This window comes from Chlamydotis macqueenii, chromosome 4, assembly GCF_036417535.1.
Source record: "Chlamydotis macqueenii isolate bChlMac1 chromosome 4, bChlMac1.mat, whole genome shotgun sequence".
Classification (NCBI taxonomy): Eukaryota; Metazoa; Chordata; class Aves; order Otidiformes; family Otididae; genus Chlamydotis; species Chlamydotis macqueenii.
The window spans coordinates 4610691-4632532 of NC_141559.1; the positions used below are offsets into that span (position 1 = coordinate 4610691).

The 21842-nt window shown below is 46.5% G+C and overlaps 1 protein-coding gene across 2 annotated transcripts; it reads left to right on the top strand.

Moving 5' to 3' along the window:
• Positions 1–481: 481 nt before the first annotated feature.
• LOC104486140 (alpha-fetoprotein-like) lies at positions 482–21299 on the top strand. Of its 2 annotated transcripts, none has more exons than XM_086746650.1 (15): positions 482–578; positions 8145–8271; positions 9637–9697; positions 10079–10214; positions 12515–12717; positions 13245–13392; positions 14158–14255; positions 14598–14727; positions 15336–15550; positions 15764–15896; positions 16528–16625; positions 17345–17483; positions 17715–17938; positions 18632–18764; positions 19670–21299. In XM_086746650.1, the coding sequence occupies exons 2-15, from the start codon at positions 8145–8147 to the stop codon at positions 19712–19714; spliced, it is 1890 nt and encodes a 629-aa protein (XP_086602776.1). In that variant the 5' UTR covers positions 482–578; the 3' UTR covers positions 19715–21299. The 2 variants fall into 2 exon arrangements, with proteins under 2 accessions (XP_086602776.1, XP_086602775.1); XM_086746649.1 differs by having other exon boundaries at positions 19826–21299.
• Positions 21300–21842: the final 543 nt, after the last annotated feature.

Sequence of the window (21842 nt, forward strand, 5' to 3'; positions counted from 1 at the left end):
TCTGTTTATAATTCATGTGTCTGTAATTATGCTGGCTCCAAATAGAGATAGAATTCATATATAAATTATTTCCAGGCTGCATTTATCACTCATCAATGCTGAGAAGAATAATGTGTCAAGAGAGTAATGTCGAACATCAACATACCAAAAATACGTTAAAAGAATTTCTTTCCCTCCCCCCAACACCATTTCTACACTTCATGTGAATCCATCTATTTCACTCTTGGATGTCACAGCATCTTTCAGTTCGCATAAAGATAGAGTGCTGCAGCCAAGCTGCAGAGCTTAAAGAAGTATCTTAAGCCTCAGTGTTGATGTGGTTTTAAAAACAACTTCTTCAGAGCTTTTGCTCCCCTGACAAGTCACCTTCCTTGTATACCTGGGGCTCTCTTTTGGGCTGTGGTTTTCCACAACTGACACATTTTTGTCCACCTGGGTTTCTTTGTAATACGGTGCCTTTCCTTTTCTCTTTGTAGAGTCTGATTTCAGAAGGAAAAGGAGTAAGCACACCTGCAGCTGTACATAAGACTGCACTTGTACAGAAATGTTCATCAGCCACTTCAGCATCGCCTAAAGAGGTAGGGAAACCTCCCCCTATTACCTGGAACGTATTTAAATTTCTGCTACGAAACCTGTATGACAGCTTCAAATTCCAGAAAGGCCAACTCTTACGGTAACTGTTAGCATGATACCTGTGACTTGTTTTCATGCAGCAGCTTTTCTTAGGTTATTTGAGTCTTTCAGGTTTTATATTCTTTCTATGGCAGCAAGCACTGAGACCCTAGAACTCACTGAAAACTACACAAATATTCCTGAGTATTCAAGGGGGAAAACAAACCGAAAACTAGCACATCAATTTTAAGGCAGATACGGGTTTTCTGAAGGCCTCTCGCCTTTCTGTGAACAACCGAGTGGGCAACAGCACGCCCAGTCAGCCAGAGCACTGCTGTCAGCATAAATGCATCCCTCCCCTTCTCCTAAGGAGTTGTTCCTTTTATGCTGCTACTTATCAGAGCTTCACAACTGATCTTTAAAGTTGTTTATTCAACCATAACCTTATTTGTTACATCAACACCCTAAAAGTTATCAGGAAAAGATGAAGATGGGACAGGAGCCAACGATCCATTGCAGCGTTGGCCTGTTTAGGAAAAGATCATGGGATAAAATTCCTGAGACAGGGTCCTTGACTGGAAAAAGCATCTCAGGCAGACTCTTACAGAAACCCAGCGGAGTGGAAGAATGACTTTCCTCTTGCAGGTGCAAGGCAAAAATAGCCACTGCATGCACTTGAACCCAGGGAAACGCCCATCGCCTTCGGAAAGTGGTCTGAAATATCAGGCGGCATGGCTTCGGAAGGGGAGCTGTTCTGTGAGGCTACCTTAAGAGTCACACCCAAGGGGTAGGCTGCAAATGGAGTCATCTTAGGAGCACTACCAGTGTAAAAAAACCGACCCAATGGAAGGATGACTCTGTCAGAAGAGAAAGCCTGGACAAGTCAATGCCAGACACTTGACTCCAGGAGCAAAGGGAGAATTTGTACTCCAAAAACTAAAATTCTGCTAGATCCAGAGCGAGCTGTACAGTACTCACTGTCTCGGGAGCAGTGCCTTTCCTTGCAGCTGCAAGGAATTAGTTGGGGCCTTCTCCGAAGCGCATGCACTTTGGTTTGTTACCTGTAGGCAGGTATAGTAACTTCCCTGCTTTACTCAAAAGCGCTATGTAAGCAGCTCACCGCAACCTAAGTTTGTGTTGTGTTAAGATAACAGCGATGGTGGTGTATTAAGATAACTTGTTTTGACGTTCAGCCCTGGTGTTTCGCTTGGCTAGACCATCACGCCTCCGGGTGCCAGATAAAGGCAAGGACAAGCCATAAATCTCACCCTTTGTACTTTGTTGTGTCCAGTTTAATTGCAATCGACCCATGGTGGGCTTTGGAACACAGATAGAAGTCAGAGTTTTTTGCTTAGGGAGCTAAGGGGAGGGTGGGTGGAGGGCAAAGGGTTTTCACTTGAGCAGTTTCTTACTTCGTCCATTCCAGATGTTGTAGGTTCATCTTACGCTGCCATAATCAGCTGGCGTCTCTGCTTTGCTTCCCAATACATGGCATATTGTGTTGGTAACAAACACGTATGCAACATCACTCCTTTAAAGCTTTCACTCTAAATACTGGGCTGCAGATCCCCCTCCCAATACCCAAGAACCACTCAGGACCAGTGATTACTTCTTTCATTACTTTTGCAAGGTGATAACTACTTCAGTCCAGCATCTCCCAAAGCACATCCATTGCACTGAAAGTGGAAGAGCCTCTCCAGGAAATCATCCTTACCTAAAGCAGAACAAGGTTATATCCAATGAAACCATTTCATTGTGGTGTGAAAGGAAGCATCCTGCAGAGCAAAAGCAGACACTCTGTTCTCTCGATGAAGCCATACTGGCACCAACACCACCCCTTTAACTAGACTGGGACTTGAACTCCTGAACAGAGGTGTACATGTCCTGTACAAGAAGATTTCATCTGTCTGCTTGTTAACAGTCCTAGTTCCTTCTTGTTTCTCTTTGCAGTACTCCAGAAAAAATTACCAGAACCAAAGCAGCTCAAGACAAGGCAAGATTTCTAGCGCTTGACCTTAGATGAGGTAACACTGAAGGACTGACAGCATGAGCAGCAGCCCCCTGATCTGGTGAGCTTCATCGGCCCCTGTAAGGGGTGAGGTTTTACGTATGGTGCACAGGGACCAAGGAGGAGATTCTGGTTTGCTAACTTCCTTGGAGCCCCTCTTGGGAGCCATCTGCATTTGACACTCTGTTGTATGCCCATTTCTGCCTCTCAAAAGGGAGATCTGTTTAACAGATCCAGACCGTAAAGACTGTGTTAGCATGCTTTCTCCTGTGTTAGCATGCTACGAGACCTATGCTACCAACACCCAGACAGACGAGTCCTCCTGGGACCGAGAGAAGTGCTGCCAGAAAAGCAGTGAGGAAAGTTGTTTCATTCCCAGCCAAGTGACTCAGAGAAACCAAAGGACGCAGGAGCTGGTTGCCAGCTTACAGCAGCACGTAGGCTTGTGTGGCCGGGGCATGCTCCCACCTGCACTGCAAGAGGTGAGCCTGTCTCCTGTGCTGACATGCTGACACACCCACAGGGTTAACACCAAGACAAAGACTCACGGAAAAACTGACCGTTCATTTCAAACTACAGAGCTACGCAAAGCGCAGAAAAATGACACAAAAAAAAAAAGGAGAAGCCGTACATCATACATGAATCTTTTCATTCCTTCAGGTTAAAAGAACTGGAATCGGATCGTATCAAAAATTGCCTGTTTTTCACTAAAGAGGTCATACTTCTCCATGTACTGATAGTCTGTGAACTTATAAAGCCTTTTAGAAATAACAAGGTCCAGATTACATATATAGTCAGAAAAGAGGTTAAGACATGCACTTTTGGCAAAACATACCCCCACTCAGGAAAAAAACTCCCGATCAAACAGAAATTGGGTAATTATTTTGATATAATTAGTCATTTGCAGGGGCTGAAGAGAGCAATTCTTACCATCAGACTTCCCGTCATCGCCAAATCATTTGCGGCAATTAAGTGAACAACTCGGATTTCCTCCCTGTATTGCCTCCAGGCTACATACATTGGAGAAGATCTGATAACCACACAGGTAATAATATTTTCTATCATATGCCCTCTGCCCCACCTTATGTTGTGAGGTGCAGATTCAGCAATAAGTGCCAAATGTCATATGGTTGCAAGTGATCCTAAGAAAAAACCTGCCGCTGTCTCCAGTAAGCTGCTAAGTAGGCCCTCAAAGCCAAGTACAAATCTCTGCTTTGCTTCAGTAAACCTCAAGCTGTAACATTCCTGCCAAAGGCTCTCAGGTGAATTGGGCTGGATCTAGCCCACGCTGCCATGGCATGCCTGGCAATTTCAGCCTACGTTAGCAAGAGGAGCTGAGCATAACCCCGGTTCAGAGCACTTGGAATGCCATTCACGCACACCTAAAGAGGACGGAGGACTGTTGTTCATTTTTGAGCTAAATATTTTGCAGAAAAGACTCAAATATGTTCCATGAAAGTGAGTTTTCTTGGGGAATCTGCCATTAACTAACTGAATAACATAGAGAAGCTGAAATGGTTTTGGCTTTCCTTGGAAAATTCTGTGTATTCAACCACAAAGGAATTACTGAAACATGAGGAGGAAAGGGTCGGGGTTTTCAATGAAAAGTAAACAAACCTGCAAAAATGAACCATACTTTCTGTGTTGCATTTTTAGCATTTAAAACCATACTTTTGTCTTCCTGTTTTTAAATCAATCATTACAAGTTCTTGTTCTTCATAGCAGGGAGCGATTCCTCATTTCCAAAAAGGCAGAAGATTGTGCTGCCAGGGCAGAACAGCTGCCACCCACCACCCTAAGAGTAACTCTGCTACCCCTGCGGGCAAACGCGCTCAGCAGAACAACCACTGCAAGCTGCATCTCGCACATCGGGTGTATTTCTTGATCAACCAGGGTATATGCAAGCTCAAGTGAGTACAGAGAAGCCGGTCACAATACTTACAGTCAGTGCTACATGCCTTCCAGACAGCATAGGCTGTTTCCATACACATCAGCCAACCCCCACACCAGCTGGATTCTTTATTTTTAACAATACAGAATAAAATGCCCTACAAATGAGATTTTTCAAGGGCACTCTGTGACCACCTCAGCTTTACACTCTTGGCAGAGTAAAGAGCTAAAAGAACTAGGATGTTTGAAATGTATATACGTACATACAGACACACATAAACCCGTCTGCCTGTCTGCCCACGTTTCTATTCACTTGTGTCTTTTGAAACAGCTATGTACAGGAAGGCAGTGAAGAATTGCACCAGCGACCCCTCATTCTCTAACGGTCATCTTTATTTTTCTTCCCTTTGTGAAAAACCAAAATCGCACAGAAGACAAGGAAGGATGTACGAGCCTTTACTGAACACAGGAAGCGGCAGGCTCAGTCCTACAAAGACAGAGCTAAGTTAGATACGGATAAAGCTTTCCTGAGCAGTGAAACAGTCATACTGCTGCTCAATGGAGCAGTGGGTCTAAGTAGGGAGACCTCAGGCGTGAAACACAGACTTGTTCTTGCTGCCACCAAATGGCTTTGCACGCTAGACAAGAGGTAGCAAAGCGTCAGAACTGCTGGTGTCCTACGTACCAGGGGACCCAGCACCAGCCACGTGCGAGCCTGGGCTCAGGTTAGCTACCTGCAGTAGGCTCCCCAGGATGGGAAAGGAATTGCATCACCTAAGGGACCCCTAAGGCCCGTAGTCATTTGGGTCTGCAAGGGAGAGAAACACGAGGGAGGAGGAGGAGGGGAATCACCAACTCTTTTTTTCATAACTGTCGCTGTATCTTATCTTCCTCAGACAAGAGACCTCAGTACCAAAACAAGATGTATCCGAAAAAACATTATTAGATCAAATCTACCCAGCCTCCTTTCATGATATCTCCATCTAAAAACACAAACCCAAAATAGGTTTTCTTTGTAAAACAGTTTATAAAGTTCCAACACGCCTCTTATACAGCACATCCCTGTCCTTGAAGTTACTTGCAGAGAAAATAGCTCCAAATATCACATCACAGCAGCTCAGTTTTTTTTTTTTTTTAAACCAAGCTTCTTACTACTCAGGAAGAAGCTCCATTCTTCCAAGTGCATAAAGTTCCTATGAACATTACTGCGGTTAGAGTGAACGCTCAGGAACTGACCAGAGCAATACTCTGTAAGCATAAATAAACCACGTAATTGAGTTCTATACAGGTACTACTGCCATTACCAGAAAACACCATTGTTGAATTTCAAGAAAAATAATTAAAATATTGATACAACCATGAAGAAACCAACCCAAACAAAATCCAAGTGGACTCCTAAGTTCTGCTCTCATGAGTGATAACAGAAACAAGCTAGCTGAGCTCTGGACACACACATTTGCACTTTGTCAGCCTAGTTTGAGAATGATGATAAATGAGTGAAGTCTGCCAGGAGCACGTCCCAGCCTAAGACACAGAAACCTTCCCCTAACACAGGTCACAGTCATAATAAAATAAAACAAAAACACAATAAAAACAAACTCACCTCTCAGCTGGGTAACACACAGAGCAAAAAAAGCTTGAAAGGAGGAACCAGGCACACATTTCAAGAGCGTGCTGAGCATTCCCCACCAGTCTTCCCCAGCTGTTGGGAATTCGCAGCTCCACACCCTGATGGCCATCAGCTGCTTTGAGCTCTACCTGGAGCTCGCCAGCCAGTTTCTGAGAAGTTCTGGAGCCAGCTGGGTCCTCAATAGGTGTAAACCTGCATAGGTCAACATGATTTCCATCCTTTGGAGAACAAGGGGAACTCTTAATGAGAACCTAAGCTCATCACTGGATCTCATGTCTAGTGCTTGGCACACTCTTTCTTTCCAGTTAAATATTGTATATACATTTCCCTCTCGCAAATGAGAGAGTGTTCACTATAAGTAGACAGATTGCAGCAAGTATTTTCAAAGAAAAGTGAAAAGTCATTAACCATCCTGCTAAGCATGGAAAAGAGCAGCAGGGAAACTGAATTTAAAGGATTTCTAATGCAGCAGCCAAATGCAGCTTCCAGAAACACTTAAGACAACACATTACACATATGTAATCTCTGAAACACACTCTTTGGGCCAAAGAACCTGCTCTACAAGGTTTCTGACACCAGGGTCTCAGCTGTTTCTGCAGCTCTGCCTCAAGAAATACACCCCCACCTCCTTTTTCAGCTTACAGCAACATTTTTTTTATAGCTTACAGTACCAAGCTTGTATGAAGGTGTTTCTCTGAAAATGAGAGGATGGATCTGCGTCTCTCCCTGCTGCTTCTGGAGAAAGGAAGCAGGAGCACCCTGGCTGGTGCCCAGATTACCCCCGCGGGGACTCTGCTCTGTCAGCCTCAACACGGGACACGGCCGAGTCCGGGTGGCTGGAGGGAGGAATCTGCAGCCAGCAGACATGAGAGACCGTAGATTCCCAAGAGCGCAAGGGAATTGGCTTTCTGGAAGCAGCTGGATGAGAAAAGCTTTCTCTGGTCTGCTCCTGTGGCCTTAATGAGGATGATATGAGTAGAAAGATGGCCCATAACCTCCAGACCTGGTTCTTTCAAGTAGATTTCTGTATTTCTTATGGGCTTTTTTATTTAACGGTGTGACAGAGCTTGTTTCTGTCTTCCTCAACAGATGTGGTTTCACCTCAGATTTTGGATCTGCTCTGATGGTGGTGCTCCCACCTTCCCGCTCAGAATCCTTTTCCCTTTCAATATCATCTCACGTGATAACGAACAACCCTCATCATCGTCCTGCAGCACGGCACAAGGGCTTTTGCCATTTTCTCTCTAAAGAAATAAAAATCTGTCTTTGCCTCTCCTTCAGACCGAATACGCGTATCCTCATCCACCTAGCTCTTTGTTATAGATGCCTGTGGCTCCCTAAAGCCATCCTGTCTCCAAAAATTTGTATTTTTATCATGCCGATGCTTACAGCATACTTTTACAGAAGTCATTAATGTAATTTTCCCTTAATTCTACATTTTTAAAGTGTTGTTTCAATATTAGGGGACATTCTGATGGCAGTTGTTAATGCTGCAAAAATATTGTAGGGGGTACGTAATTGAGCCTTTTCACCACGACACCTTGGGAGCTGGGAGCAAGGGATCCCAGGGATCCCTTGTTCAGCAGGGAGAGATGCAAAAACGTCAGGTTAACAGCTGAACTTGGGATTTTGCAGTCAACAATGTGTTACGAAGGCATCTTCTGCCCAGCAGTCACCTTTGAACAAATTTTTAAGTAGATGAGATCAGTATGCATGATAAAAAGCCCAAGGAGTGTTTAAACTTCTTGTTTGAAGTGTGATAAGTTTAAAATGTTTATTTATCTAAATTTCAGGAAAAAAAAAAAAAGAATCTCCAAGGTCTTTTCTTTGCAAGAAGCTGGTCAGTTCATCACACTGAGCAAATAATGGCCTGTCTAATTATTGTGGGACTATTCCAAAAGGGCTGATGTTACATATGACAGTAAAAGGGTTTTGATTAACCAGAAATTGTTTGGGAGAGTATAAAAGGAACTCTTTCCTCTTAATTCTTTCTGCCTTTCACAGATGAACCAAGCTCACTCCAGGCCCCTGCCAATATCTGACAGGATGAACTGGAGAAGAATCATTTATGTTATTTTATTGGTGAGCCTTACGGTGGTTAAAGCCCTGCCTAGAAGTTATCGGGACATAGGTAAGAACGTCTCATGTTTTTACTCTTCTTTTGTATAATACTGATGGCTGCAACTGAGCATGCGTGGTTGGTAGCTCAGTGTGCCACTGGGTATTTTCTTACGGGTCAGAGGTATGCAACAAAACATGTGTATACATATTTTTTTTTAATCAGCCGTAGATATGTTGCTGCTTTATGGCTTGAGAAGCTGTGTAGAGTGCAGGTTAGCGAGAGGAAGTGTATTGAACAGGAGTTTAACCCACAAGGATGTTGTGCCACTGATTTTAGGTAACCCAAAACCTGCTGAAGTAAAGCCTGTGGTTGTTCCAGCCCCGCCTCACAGTCCACGAGGAAGCGAGACAGAGAGGTCCTGCGAGGGATGCTTCCAGGGATGCTATTCAGAGTAGCTAAGCTACGCTGTTGCTCTCTGTCATCCTTTGGAGGGGTCGTACTCTCTCTTCACCTAAAATAAGACAGCTGAAAACCTCCCATAGCATTGGCTTAGATGCTTCTTTCACATTGCATGTTGTTATTATGAAGCAACTTTTTTTTCATCTTTCTAACCCAATGGTGTAAAAGAGAACCCATCCTTGTGTTATTTATCTCATGTTATCATCTCAGTTGACACCCCTGCATTACTCAGAGGGAGGAGCTGCCTAATTTCTGTGATTTGTTTGACCCTTTTAAACTGAGCTCGGCCCTACCGACACAAGGGTGAGACAGTAACATCTTGATTTGGGAACAGACCTCTTATTTTAAAATTAATCTCTCAGAATATTCTTTGACAAACGAGGAACTCAAGAAATTATTGCATTTAGTTTTGCCCATTAATAGAGGCCCAGTGGCAAAGGAAAAATATCTGCACAGGATCTTCACATAGATTGAACACATTTGTTTTCCTCTGTGGCAGTTCACAACACGGACAGAAGGATGCCGCTCTGTGAATTTTTGAGGAGCTTTGCCTACCGATGTAGCCCTCAATTTATCCCGTTTTCTGCACAGAAAATCCTTCATCTGTGGCGAAAGAGTTGCGCAGCACACCTTTAAATAGCTAAGGCAGGCTTACAAGGTGGTTTGTAAGGTGCTTATTAAATCACATGAGGTGCCTCATCACAGTAGCTGATCGCCCTGCAGCGTATTCCTCCCCACAGCGCCTGAGCTAGGCAGGGAAATTATCTCAGCCCTATCGTAGTGTAACTCAGAAACAAACAGTGTCGCGTCCTCGTGCTCGAGTCAAATAGGGAGTTTGATCTTATGCTTTCCTCCTCCCTGTGCTAGTACCCTAGGCACCAAGTTATCTTTCTCTAAGACTCCAGTACAAAAAAAAAAGGGTATTTGATGAAGCATTTAGTAAACTTTTTAAATTCAGGTTATCTTGTTTTTCAGAGGAAAAAACCAGCATCGGCCAACGTTTTTCTCAGCTGCAGGAGAATAATTTTAAAGCTATGTAAGTTGTCCAGGTAAAGCGTCTGTTGCAAATTTGTCACCACTGAATCACAGAATGGTTTGGGTTGGAAAGGACGGTTAAAGCCCACCCAGTCCAACCCCCTGCCAGGAGCAGGGACAACTCCAACCAGATCAGGTTGCTCAGAGCCCCGGCCAACCTGGCCTGGAACGTTTCCAGAGACAGGGCATCCACCGCCTCTCTGGGCATCCTTGTGTATTTGCAAATGAACACATACCGTGAGTCAAACCCTCGTCCGTTCTGCCAGCCCGCCCCAGCTCTGCCCAGCGTGATACAAGTCCTCTTACTGTCTCACATGTAAAAGTTACAGAGTTAGTTTTCAGGTAGCCAGCAGCAGGTTTAACGCTGTGTGTTCTTCTCTAGCGCCATGATCATGTTTGCTCAGTATGTGCAAGGAGGCACGTTTGGCAAAGCGGTTAAAATGGCTGAAGATGTCACGGACCTTGCCAAAAGGTGCGCTGCTGCAGCCACAGACAGCCCGGAGTGTCTGAAGCCTTTGGTAAGCACATTTCTGCTCCTAATGTGCCAGGCATTTTCAGAAGTGACTTGTAATTTCAAAGCCCTGGTATGCGTTTTCCCAGAGACTTTACCTGACTTCCTTGTGCATGCACGTTTGGCCTTACTGATGCGTTCTCCAGGCTCCCGTCTGTAAAGCACCTCAAGATAAGTGGAGGAAAAGAAAGCCCCTCTCCTCCTCCCACCCCAAATATCACAGCATCTTTTGAAATCTTTCTTAAAGGTGTTCAGGAAGTTGTGCTTTTATGGCTGGTGTAACAAAATGCAGAAGCCACATTAGGAATTTCTGGCAAATATGATGTTTATAGGCATTTGCTCCACTCCATTAACTCCCATTCTCGGTTTTTGATGGTGTCTGTTCCAACACACTTTCGGAGCTGGCAGGGTGAATCATGAAACAGGAACGGCAGTCTGTATTGCGACTCATTTCTGATTTATTAGACACACTGAAACAAACCATCTACAAGAAGGGCCATAAGGAGGATCCGGGGAACTACAGGCCTGTCAGCCTGACCTCAGTACCTGGGAAAGTTATGGAGCAAATCATCTTGGGTGAGATCACTCGGCATATGAGTGGCATCCAGGGGATCAGGCCCAGCCAGCACGGGTTCACGAAAGGCAGGTCGTGCTTGACCAACCTCATTTCCTTTTACGACTGGGTGACCAGACTGGTGGATGAAGGAAAGACTGTTGATGTGGTCTACCTGGACTTCAGCAAGGCCTTTGACACGGTCTCTCACAGTATTCTCCTAGGGAAACTGGCTGCCTGTGGACTGGGTAGGTATACCCTTCTTTGGATAAAGAATTGGCTAGGGGGCCGTGCCCAGCGGGTGGTGGTTAATGGAGTCAAGTCCAGCTGGCAGCCTGTTACAAGTGGTGTCCCCCAGGGGTCGGTACTTGGGCCCATCTTGTTCAATATCTTTATTGATGACCTAGACGAGGGGATTGAGGTACCCTCAGTAAGTTTGCAGATGACACCAAGTTGGGTGGCGGTGTTGATCTGCCTGAGGGTAGGGAGGCCCTTCAGAGGGATCTGGATAGGCTGGATCACTGGGCTGAGCTGAATGGCATGAGGTTCAACAAGGCCACGTGTCGGGTCCTGCACTTTGGCCACAATAACCCCATGCAGCGCTATAGGCTCGGAGCTGAGTGGCTGGAGGACTGTGAAGAGGAAAGGGACCTGGGGGTGTTGGTTGATGCTCAGCTGAACATGAGCCGACAGTGTGCCCAGGTGGCCAAGAGGGCCAACGGCATCCTGGCCTGCATTAGAAATAGTGTGGCCAGCAGGAGCAGGGAGGTAATCATCCCCCTGTATTCGGCACTGGTGAGGCCGCACCTCGAGTATTGTGTTCAGTTTTGGGCCCCTCACTACAAGAAAGACATTGAAGCCCTGGAACGTGTCCAGAGAAGGGCAACAAAGCTGGTGAGGGGTCTGGAGGACAAGTCTTATGAGGAGCGGCTGAGAGAGTTGGGATTGTTTAGTCTGGAGAAGAGGAGGCTCAGGGGAGATCTCATTGCACTCTATAGCTTCCCGAAGGCAGGTTGTGATGAGCAGGGGTTTGGCCTCTTCTCCCAGGCAACAAGCAGGACCCGAGGAAATGGCCACAAGTTGGACCAGAGGAGGTTTAGATTGGACGTGAGGAAAAACTTTTTCTCTCAAAGAGTGGTAAGGCACTGGAACGGCCTGCCCAGGGAGGTGGTGGAGTCGCCGTCCCTGGCAGTGTTCAAGAGGCGGCTTGATGAGGAGCTACAGGATATGGTTTAGTAGCTGTGGCAGCAATGGTAGTGGGAAGACGGTTGGACTAGATGATCTTATAGGTCCCATCCAACCATGTGATTCTATGATTCTATGAAACCCTGAATTAAAACAGTCGCCAGCTGAGGCGTGACTGACAGCCGGACCTTCGTCGTTGTACCAATCTGAGTGTAATTAGGAAGCACAGATCCTGCTGTGCTGCAAACTGGAGTGTCCAAATGGCACCATCATCTTGATTGTTAGCAAGAGAAAGGGTCCGAATAACATGACGAGTTCAGAGCGTGTGAAAACCGTTGCACTTTGAAGTCTGTCTGGGCACAACAGCAGGTATCAGCGTTTGAGAATTCATCGCTTGCAGGTTTGAGAGGTCAGCCTGATTTTCCCTGCAGCCAAAGCAGGAGGTAACAGAGGGATAACTGTGAGTTTGTGCAAGTTAGGGCCTGATGGCTGCAGGCAGCCTCCTCGGAGAGCCCGCAGGAGTAAAATGGAATCCTCACACAAATTAATTTCTTTCTCATTTGTCACAGGACAGGATTTTCCTCGATACAATATGCCAGGAGGAAAATTTGCCTGGGTTTACTGATTGCTGCGCTAAAAAGGATCCTGAAAGAAATGACTGCTTCCTCTCCCTTAAAAATTCATCGCGAGGGTTCGTTTCTCCTTTTGAAAGGCCAAATGCTGAAGCTGCCTGCAAAAACCATTCACAGCATCAACATTCATTAACAGGATAGTAAGTAAATAAATCATCGATTCGTTGCCTGGATAGGACGGTTATGAGCCTCGAGACAGCAAATGCACTATCAACCAAAAAGTTCAGTCTAAGATTGTCTGTAATCTCGTGCTCGCGTTTCTTCCTAACGTGAATTATTTGCATACCTCCTCTAGCTGCAACTGTCACTCTGTGAAGCCTGTTCTGCCACCTCCTGCCTTGGGTATAGGTCCATTGGCAAACAATCTGGCCTATTTCATTATAGTCTGTGTAGAAGACTCTTCTGAAATGAAGGGCCTCCCTTTAGTCCTTAAGCAGCAGATATTTTGCTGCCTCTGAGCCAGAACTGGCAGGATTTGAGACTTCAACTTCCAGGAAAACGTCAGCCCCATCAGAATTTTTCCACAATAAACCCTGCACTATACAGCTTGTCCTTGTGACAGGAAAACGATCGCTCGTAGTAGCTATCATTTTAATGTACGGCAGGCGCTGCCCCCTGCACGTAAGGGCCGACGCCAGAACTACAGGCATTTCTGTCTCGGTTTTAGTTTTATCTACGAGATTTCCAGAAGGCATCCTTTCCTGTACGCCCCAACAATCCTTTCCGTTGCTCTCCGGTACGACGAGATGATGCATGACTGCTGCGGAAGTGCTGAAGCCCCCACTCATAACCCGGAGGAATGCTTTTGGAGACAGGTATTCCACCGCAGGGCTTTGGTTTATTAATGTGCAACAGGGACTTTCCTACAGCTAAACAAACACCGAAGCAGAGCTATCAGCCATTTATTTTTTTAGCGTCTGAACTCGATATTAGAATTCACCTTGTTAAGGCCAGGCTGAAACCAGACCGAAATACTCAGCTTGAATCCCTAAATGAAAGTGCCTGACAGTGGGGCGTTGGGCAGATGCAGCTTTGCAGGGAGCCCCAGGCAGTCATCACGCTCTGCGATGGCAGTGTTGCCCACCCCGACTCTGCTACCTGTGCTGGGTTTGTTGAAAGATCCCAAGAGAGGACGTGGTGGTGTGCATAGTGCAGCTATCAGATTTTACTTTTCCTGTTGGCAGCCCCGTGACCCATCTCCAGCTGGGCCGAGCATTTGCACTGCAGAGACAATGCCCCGCATGTAACCAGTGCCAGAAGTGCAGAGCAAGCTACCTGTCATGGTGGAACATAAGCACAGGCCAGTCATGTAGCTCCCAGGCAGTGATTTCTTCCTCTATGCTCAAAACACTGAACTATTGTCTAAAAGGGCTCTGGTTTCTTTTCACAGAACACTTAATTAATAAATGCTGCTGACTAAATAGCAAGCACAGCAGTTAGTTCATATTGCAGCTTGGACAGCAATTTTCCTTCACTATTAAAAACTCCCTGTTTAAAAAACCGCTGCTGCAATAGTTTTCGTGTAAAGCGTTGTCTTTTACTTTCTTCCACTTTCATGGCCTGCATCTTCTTCCTACCAGGCACCCAAGGTGCTGAAGCCAGTAAAAGAACAGGGCCTGAGGCAGGAACACACGTGTGGAATCCTGAAGAAGTTTGGAGAAAGGACCTTAAAGGCTCTGTGAGTCTGCCCCGCGTTTGCCATTATTTGGAAATAAAGCCTGGGTGGCTCCGCACCTCCACGCAGTACAGTGACCCATTTCTGACAAAGGTTGCTCCTGTAATTTCCTGCCCACCTACCGCATTTCTTTCCATCACTTCACACTGGAATTCACCTAGGGGCCTTAGCTAACTCTGACAATCCCAGCTGTTGGCTTCAGGGGACTTGTACTTGTTCACTTCAGCGGCAGCAGGGAGAGACCATTCCTGAGCAGTGTGGAGACCCCTGCCACAGGGCGATGGGGATAAGCTATCACAGTCTCACACCGTGAGTATAAACAATAAGTATTTTTCTTCGTTGTAGGAAACTTGTTCAGATAAGCCAAAAATTCCCCAAAGCTGATTTTGTTACCGTTAACAAGCTTGTGATGGATATCGCTAACATGCACAAGGACTGCTGTCGTGGAGATACGCTGGACTGTATGCGTGACAGGGTAAAGCTCGTTTAATATTTATACCTTTGCAGAAATCGAATGCATTTTTTCTGTTGTGTTCAGATTTTTTTTTCCTCCTGCGCTGTACTGATTGCTCTCCAAAACCAGAGTTTAACTCTTCAGTCTAAAAACCTAGCTGATCTTCCAATTGACTTCTCCTGGTGTGAAGTCATCAGGAAGGACAGAAAGATCCCTTTGTGAGTAAAATAACCCAGCACTGCTTCAGCAGATTTGGTTGCGGCTCGTAGCTGTGCCATGTATTTTCTGTGCAGCTTCGGGCAGAACACGGTATCTGCTCGTTTCTGCCTTCTCCTAACATAGCAAAGCCATTTATCTCACCGCTTGTCTGCGGCGGCTAGCTAGCCAGAGAACTTCTCCGTTTGGGCGGTTACCTAGTAGCACCTATCAAATGGCAAGCAGGGGACTGCAGCACAGCGGGGCTTCAGTCTTCTTCCTTGTTCCGCCAGATGTCTGCCAGCCGCCTCCTCCCTTTGGGACTCACCTGCTCTCTCTGGAAAGTGGAGATAAAAACACTGATCCAAAAAAAAAAAAAAAACCCAACAAACGTGTAGTAAAATTTCCTTCATTCCCTTTTTTTTGCTTTACAGGAAGAGATTCTACACTACGTGTGCACCAACCAAGACGTCCTGTCAAGTAAAATTAAGAAGTGCTGTGAGAAGCCTCTGCTACAAAGAAGTGAATGCATCGTTAATGCAGAAAATGATGATAAACCTGCAGGCTTGTCCCCTCACGTCAGGGAGTTTATCGAAGACAAAGGAATATGTGAACGTTTCGCCCAGGAAAAAGATGCACACTTAGCCAGGTAACGCGGGTCTCCCTCTACTCCTCAGTTTCGCTGTTTCAATACTTGCCTCAAAAGATCACACTTGGGACTTTAAAGCCCAGACGCTCTGAAATCCTCCCTGGATGCCAGACAAACCCATTTTGACAGCACCCTGCTGTCCTTACCGTCCCCGACCTCGTGAGGGCAGTTGTTTTGGCTCATCTCTAACTCCTGACGCTCCGCACATTGCAGGTTTCTGTACGAATACTCCAGGAGACACCCTGAGTTCTCTGCTCAAATGCTTTTAAGAATCGGTAAAGGATACGAGGACCTGCTGAAGGAGTGCTGCAAAACCGGTGCTCCTGACGGCTGCTGCAGCAGAGGGGTGGGTGCCGTCGGGCTTCACGCACCACACCCGTGGCTGCCAGCGTGTGACCGCGTGACTGGTTAAACGGGGAATATTCCCACTCCAGGTCTGGAGCAAGTACCCACTGCTCCTCCGACAAACCCAGCAAATACGACAAGGCCCAACAGATTCCCATATGGAAAAAAGCATCGACAGAGCCTTCGCAGCCTTCGAGGCAGTTAAACATGGAGAGAGAGAGATGCCGGGGCAGGGGTGGAGCTAACGTTTCCGTGAGCCCTGCTCGCTTTGGGGCTCCCTAGCCGTGCCCGTTGCCCGCTTGCCACTGTACAAGCTGCCCGTGGTTGTTGTCTCAGGTACAGACATCAGTGCTGCAGGTACCTGAAGCTAGGAGCTCCCCTGTGGCGCTGACCCAGCCTTTGCCAGCAGCGATACAAAATTAAGTGTTTCAAGGTGATTGAAGGTGGAGATTTATCACTTCCAGGCAGCTTACAGGGGTTTCAGAGAGATGCGGACATTCTAATCAAATTAAAAATGGCTGGTGTGTATCAGATGAGGGGTACCTATCACTCTTCAGGCCTCACCGTGAGGCAGCGCGGCATTTTGCATTCCCCCAGACACAATAAGCCCTCAAATTTTTTTTTTTTTCCAGGAGGAAGAACTGAAGAAACATATTTATGAAACAGAAAGCGTCATGAAGACCAGCTGTGACATTTACAAGGAGAAAGGAGATTACTATTTCCAGAACGAGTATTACTTTTTTATTTGTTTACATTACTGCCACACCAGCTGGGCACAACTCGGGCTGGAGCAAAGCCGCGCATGTCAAAAAAGCTAGGCTGAAGGAAATCACTGGAATAGTTGGACCAATATATTAATGGCTCCTAAGATTTTTTTTTTTCCCCCTTTTCCAAGACAATGTTCTGGCCTCTCTTGAGTTCTCTCCTTAACCCCAGCTCCTGAAGCAGTGAAGTGACAAGCTGATCAATCTCCCATCCATGTTTCCTCTGATGTTCTTGATTTATAGCCACATTTTGAGCTGTAAGAGTAATAAATTTGGCCAAAAGACAGGTGCTGTGCTTTTGCAAAAGCCTTGGCTCTACGCAGCTCCTGCCGCAGATGTAAACATCAACAACGGCACCAAAAATCTCACTGCAGTAGACAGGGCCAAACTGGGCCAGCTGAGCCATGTGCTGTGCTTAAACGCAACTGCAGGCACGAGCCTCCCGGAGGAACTCTGGCCCTCATTTGCGATGTTCGTCAGCACGTGCCTGACTTCAAGTGTGTAAAGCGATCCCAGCGAAACCTCCCGGCTGCCTGCGTGCTTCCAGTTAGGCTTCAGCGAGCCTGCTCCGGGGAGGCAGCTGGGGCTTTGGGCACTCCCGAGCGTGCTTGGTCTTTAAAAGTCCTTTGGAACTGGAGGTTCCCCACAAACTTGGTGGCCAACATTAACAAAATTATCATTTCAGGCTTCTCATGAGCTTCACCAAGAAGATGCCTCAGCTGACATCTGCAGAGCTGATAAAATTCACCAAGCAAATGACTGCCATCGGCTCCAAATGCTGCCAGCTGAGCCAGGACAAGCTCCTGCCTTGCGCGGAGGAAAACGTGAGTGGTTTTTGTCCTTATCTTGGCCCCACTTTTCCTCGAAACTCTGCCACAAGTTCCACGGCCAGCAGGTCCTGGAGCGTGGGGTACAGGGAAATGAGGAGAATGTTCACTGAGCTGTCGAGCCGGCCTGAAGTCAGTGTCACTTTACTAAGAGCAGCATGTGTTTGGGGGATTTTTGAAAACAAAAACAGTGATGTAAAATTGTTTTTTTCACCTCTTTTGGTAAAGCTGGATCTCGTGCTTGGAGAAATATGCAGACGACACCTGGCTGAGCCTATCAACGCGGGGGTTTGCCACTGCTGCAGCAGCTCCTACGCTCTCAGGCGGCCCTGCCTGGGGAAACTGGAAATTGATGAGAATTACGTGCCCCTGTCGTTGACTCCTGGCCTGTTCACCTTCCATGAAGACTTGTGTACAACTGAAGAGGAGAAGTTACAGCACAAGAAGCAGGAGTAAGACTCGTATTTTCCTGTGTTACACCCGCATTTCTTACTCTTATCCTGGCAATGCTCTCCTTTCCCTCGTCCCCTCTGTCTGGCTGCCTTGTTCTGCAACAGGCCATGGAAAAAAACAGCCACACACCCCTCAACCCATCTTCCAAGCTTCTTTCCTTTCCTCTCAAGCCAGTCCCAGTTTCTTCTGCTATTTGGTTTAACCTATACGTACCTGCCTTCGATGAGAAGAAAGTCTCTAGAACTGCACGGCCTTTATGGCTTAACGAGGGCTCATTTCCCAGAACAGGAAAGCCCACGCATTTTTCCTCATCCCATGCACTCCTTCAGTCTCTGAAAAACTCTGGTTTGCTTGCCTTGGTCAGAGGAGACTTGCACGCTGGGCCCCTGCTGCACTGCACGAGCAGAAAACCTCTTTGGCCATTAACTGGCGCTGCACAGTTTATTCACGGATACTCACGGTGGAGCAACCCCATAAACGAGCACTGGTATTTTTTTTCACAGGGGAACGGGGCGCACCTTCGCTCCCTGCTGCAAATACATATCTGGGTGGTGAATAAAAATGAAAAAGCTGTACAGAGGAAGTGGGCAGTAAGAGCTCAGGGACTTTGCCAGACTAGCGTTTGCGAAGCGCATCGTCAGCCGCGCGCTCACCTGCCACCTTCACAGGGCTTTGCTGTGCTTTTCTTGCAGAATGCTCATCACCCTCATCAAGTACAAGCCCCAGCTCACGCAGGAACAGCTGGCCTCTGTCACGGCGGCCTTCACCGCCATGAGGGAACAGTGCTGCAAAGAAGAAAACCGCGAGGCGTGTTTTGCCAAGGAGGTATGGTTTCTGTTTTCACCCCCACCTTCTGAAGCCACACAAAAGCATGGGATCCATGCCAGTGTAAATTTCTCTTTTGAGCAGCAAATCCAAAGCCTGGCTGGCCAAAATTCCTGCAGGTGCACTCCCAGAGACACACTTGATTGCCTGCACGAGTAGCTGTGTGCACCAGCCCAGTGATCGCTGGAGAAGTTCTCTAGTCCTGGGTTTGCGTGCAGCCATTTATAGATACGGAGCTCGGGTCCATCTGCCATGCCCCGGGAGTCCCTGGGGTTGCGCAGTTGAAGGCTACGGGCGAGGGTCTCTCCCTGGCTAACAGACAGTTCTTCACTCTTGAAAAGTTCCTCTGCAACAGGGAGAGAAAGGATGTACTCCAGTTTTAGGTCAAAGCATTTTCCCTGTTCATCCTCCCCACCTCTGTTTTCCTCTTGTCTTTCCCGTGTTATTTTAGCTCACCGACCTTCAAACTTGTCATCTCTCTCTCTCTTTTCACCATATTTCTTATCTGGACTTTAAGAAACCACCCACGGCCCTTGAGCCTTGCGCTCTTTTCCTGTCGCGGCCTTGATTTGCTTTAAATGATCAAATACAGCAAATTCTCTCTTTGATTAATCAGAAATCCCTACCTTTTAATACTCCCAAAGCGCATATCTGCAAAGCACCATTCTACTCACTCTTCCTAATCAACTTGTGTTTCAGTGTTTTTCCAACAAAACCCGGATGTTCTAAGGTAACCTGAGCTGACAGTAAAAGCAAGCCGGGTATTAAACACCGGTACCGGCACTCTGCACACAGCTTGCAGAGGTGACGAAACACAACCTGCTGCTGCCGTCCTCGGTTATCTTGTTCACAGGTGCCTGCTCTTCCCCGCTCTATGGCTCATAGAGGTTTCTCTTCTTTTTCAGGGTCCAGAACTTATAAAAAGAAGTGAAAAAATGCTGTCAGCATAAAGAGCTTGCGTCGTGTATTGGAAGGTGCTTGCTGAATGATAGGAACTTAGTAGTGAGCATATCTTTTGTAAATGTTCATGAAGAATAAACAGAACGTAGCATTTGTCACAGGGCAGGAAACAACCTTGTGGCTCTTCACTCACAGATCTAATACAGTCATGACCGCTGCTGCCAGCTGCGGTTCTGCCGCTGCAAACGAGGCAAGCGAGGCGCCCCAGAGTAAAACATCCAGTTCCCACACAACATCTGCTGAGCTGCGGAACGGCAAACCTGGCCGGCTCGCAGAGCTCAGCTTCCCTGCAAATCGCCCGTCCGTATCTGCCGTATTCAGACAGGGAGAAACCTGTACGCAGACTTCTGACCTGGCTCCTGTCCCTTTGATTCAAAGTCCTCAAGGATACATAAACGTGAAACCAAAACAAACAACCAAGAGAAGGTGCATCACCTCCAAGAACTCCACCCAAAGAATTCAAGGGATGGAAACGCAGGGTTCCGATGTGGCCACCATCCTGTGGTATGGAACGTTATTTTCCTTACAGCAAATCATCACAGACACCAAAGAAAGGTGTTTTAACTCTTAAGCTTACGAAACATAAACACAAATGAGATCAAATTAAGAAAATCTACCTGTAACCACTTCTCAATTATTTTTCAATCACCAAATAATTATTTTTGCATTTATACATATGTGTCCCTGAAATACAACACCTTCACGCACTAATACGGGCTGCTCCAGGGGAGTCGTAAAGCTGCCATTAATCAGGGAAAAAGATGAGCTTAGGCATCTCAAACAGGGTGAGAAAGATTAAAAATGAGCAAAACATGGAGAGGACAGAGCATGGACAGCAGACGGACAGTTAGAAAAAGCACCGGGAGGCTGCCCAATTTACTCCAGGTGCTTTAATGCACTAAAAGCTCTTGGGGTTTTCCTTTCTTTTTACATTAAAAGAAATTAGAAGGCATGTTAAAAATCCCATGTCAAAAACAGTACGAAAAGAAATAAATGTTTTTTCTGGAAACCTTTGGCTCCAAGGAGGAGATGCCTGGGTATCCAATTCTTTCTCTGGATGTACCCGGCAGCAGGCGCCCTAGGAGCGTTCGAAAATACCTGTAGTAAAGAAACATTGCCCAGAGAAACACCTCATGAAACGCAAACCCAGCTCGAAGCCCTGCCCTGAGGGAGGAGGTTTCGGAGCCCAACAGCACCGAATCCCATGGGAACCTGTCCTCTGTACACGGCGAGGCAATACTGTCATTCAGGACGTGAACAGGAGGAGAAAAACCTTTCGTTACAGCAGGTTGGAGACGCACCGCTGCAGCACTGGGATTCAGGGTGGTTTGGGTTTTCAGCCTTTTTTTTGTTTGTTTGTTTTAAATCCAGCGATAACTTTGGATTTTCTCATGGGACAGCTTGGCAGGACCAATTCAGGTGAGATACGTGCTCCGATTGCGGGCTTTAAGGGTAACAGCTTTGGCTCCCAACTCAAATGCTGCCCCTGCTGCCTCCCTCTCCTCTGTCTTTCATTGCTGTGTAACCTCACGTATCCAGAGCTGCCTTGGAATAAATTCTTCCCCTGGTCTTGTCTGTATCTGTCAAACGATTAATTTAAACCAGCACAGTACTGACACAGAACCAACACCACAGGACAGTCCCCGCTTTATTTCACCAGCCCTGAACCCCCAGCTCACCTGCGCTACGCTCCATAGCTGTTTTACAGCACCTTTCACTCCCGGTGCATCAGGACAAATTCAATAAGAAGGATTCAAATATTTATCATCATAAAGTAGCAACAGTGGTTCAACTTAGGAATTGTGCACATAGAGGAGTGGAGAACCTGCTTGAAAACACATTCTCTTCTCGTCTGTGCACCCATTTCTCTTTTAATCTTCGAGTAAGCAATTATGAATATTTCATGTCTCACTATTTTCATCCTGCACCTTCAGACCTCTGCTCAAACATTTACCAAGTTGAACACACGACAGAAATAGTCTAGTCTGCGTTAAAAAACTTTAATAGTTTTTCTGGTTCACATGAGAAACAGGAGCTGCAGCACAGGCTGAGATCCCTGTAGCACTTGCCTTTCCGAACCCAAGAAGACTTCAAGTCCACTTTTGAAAAGCAGCGCAT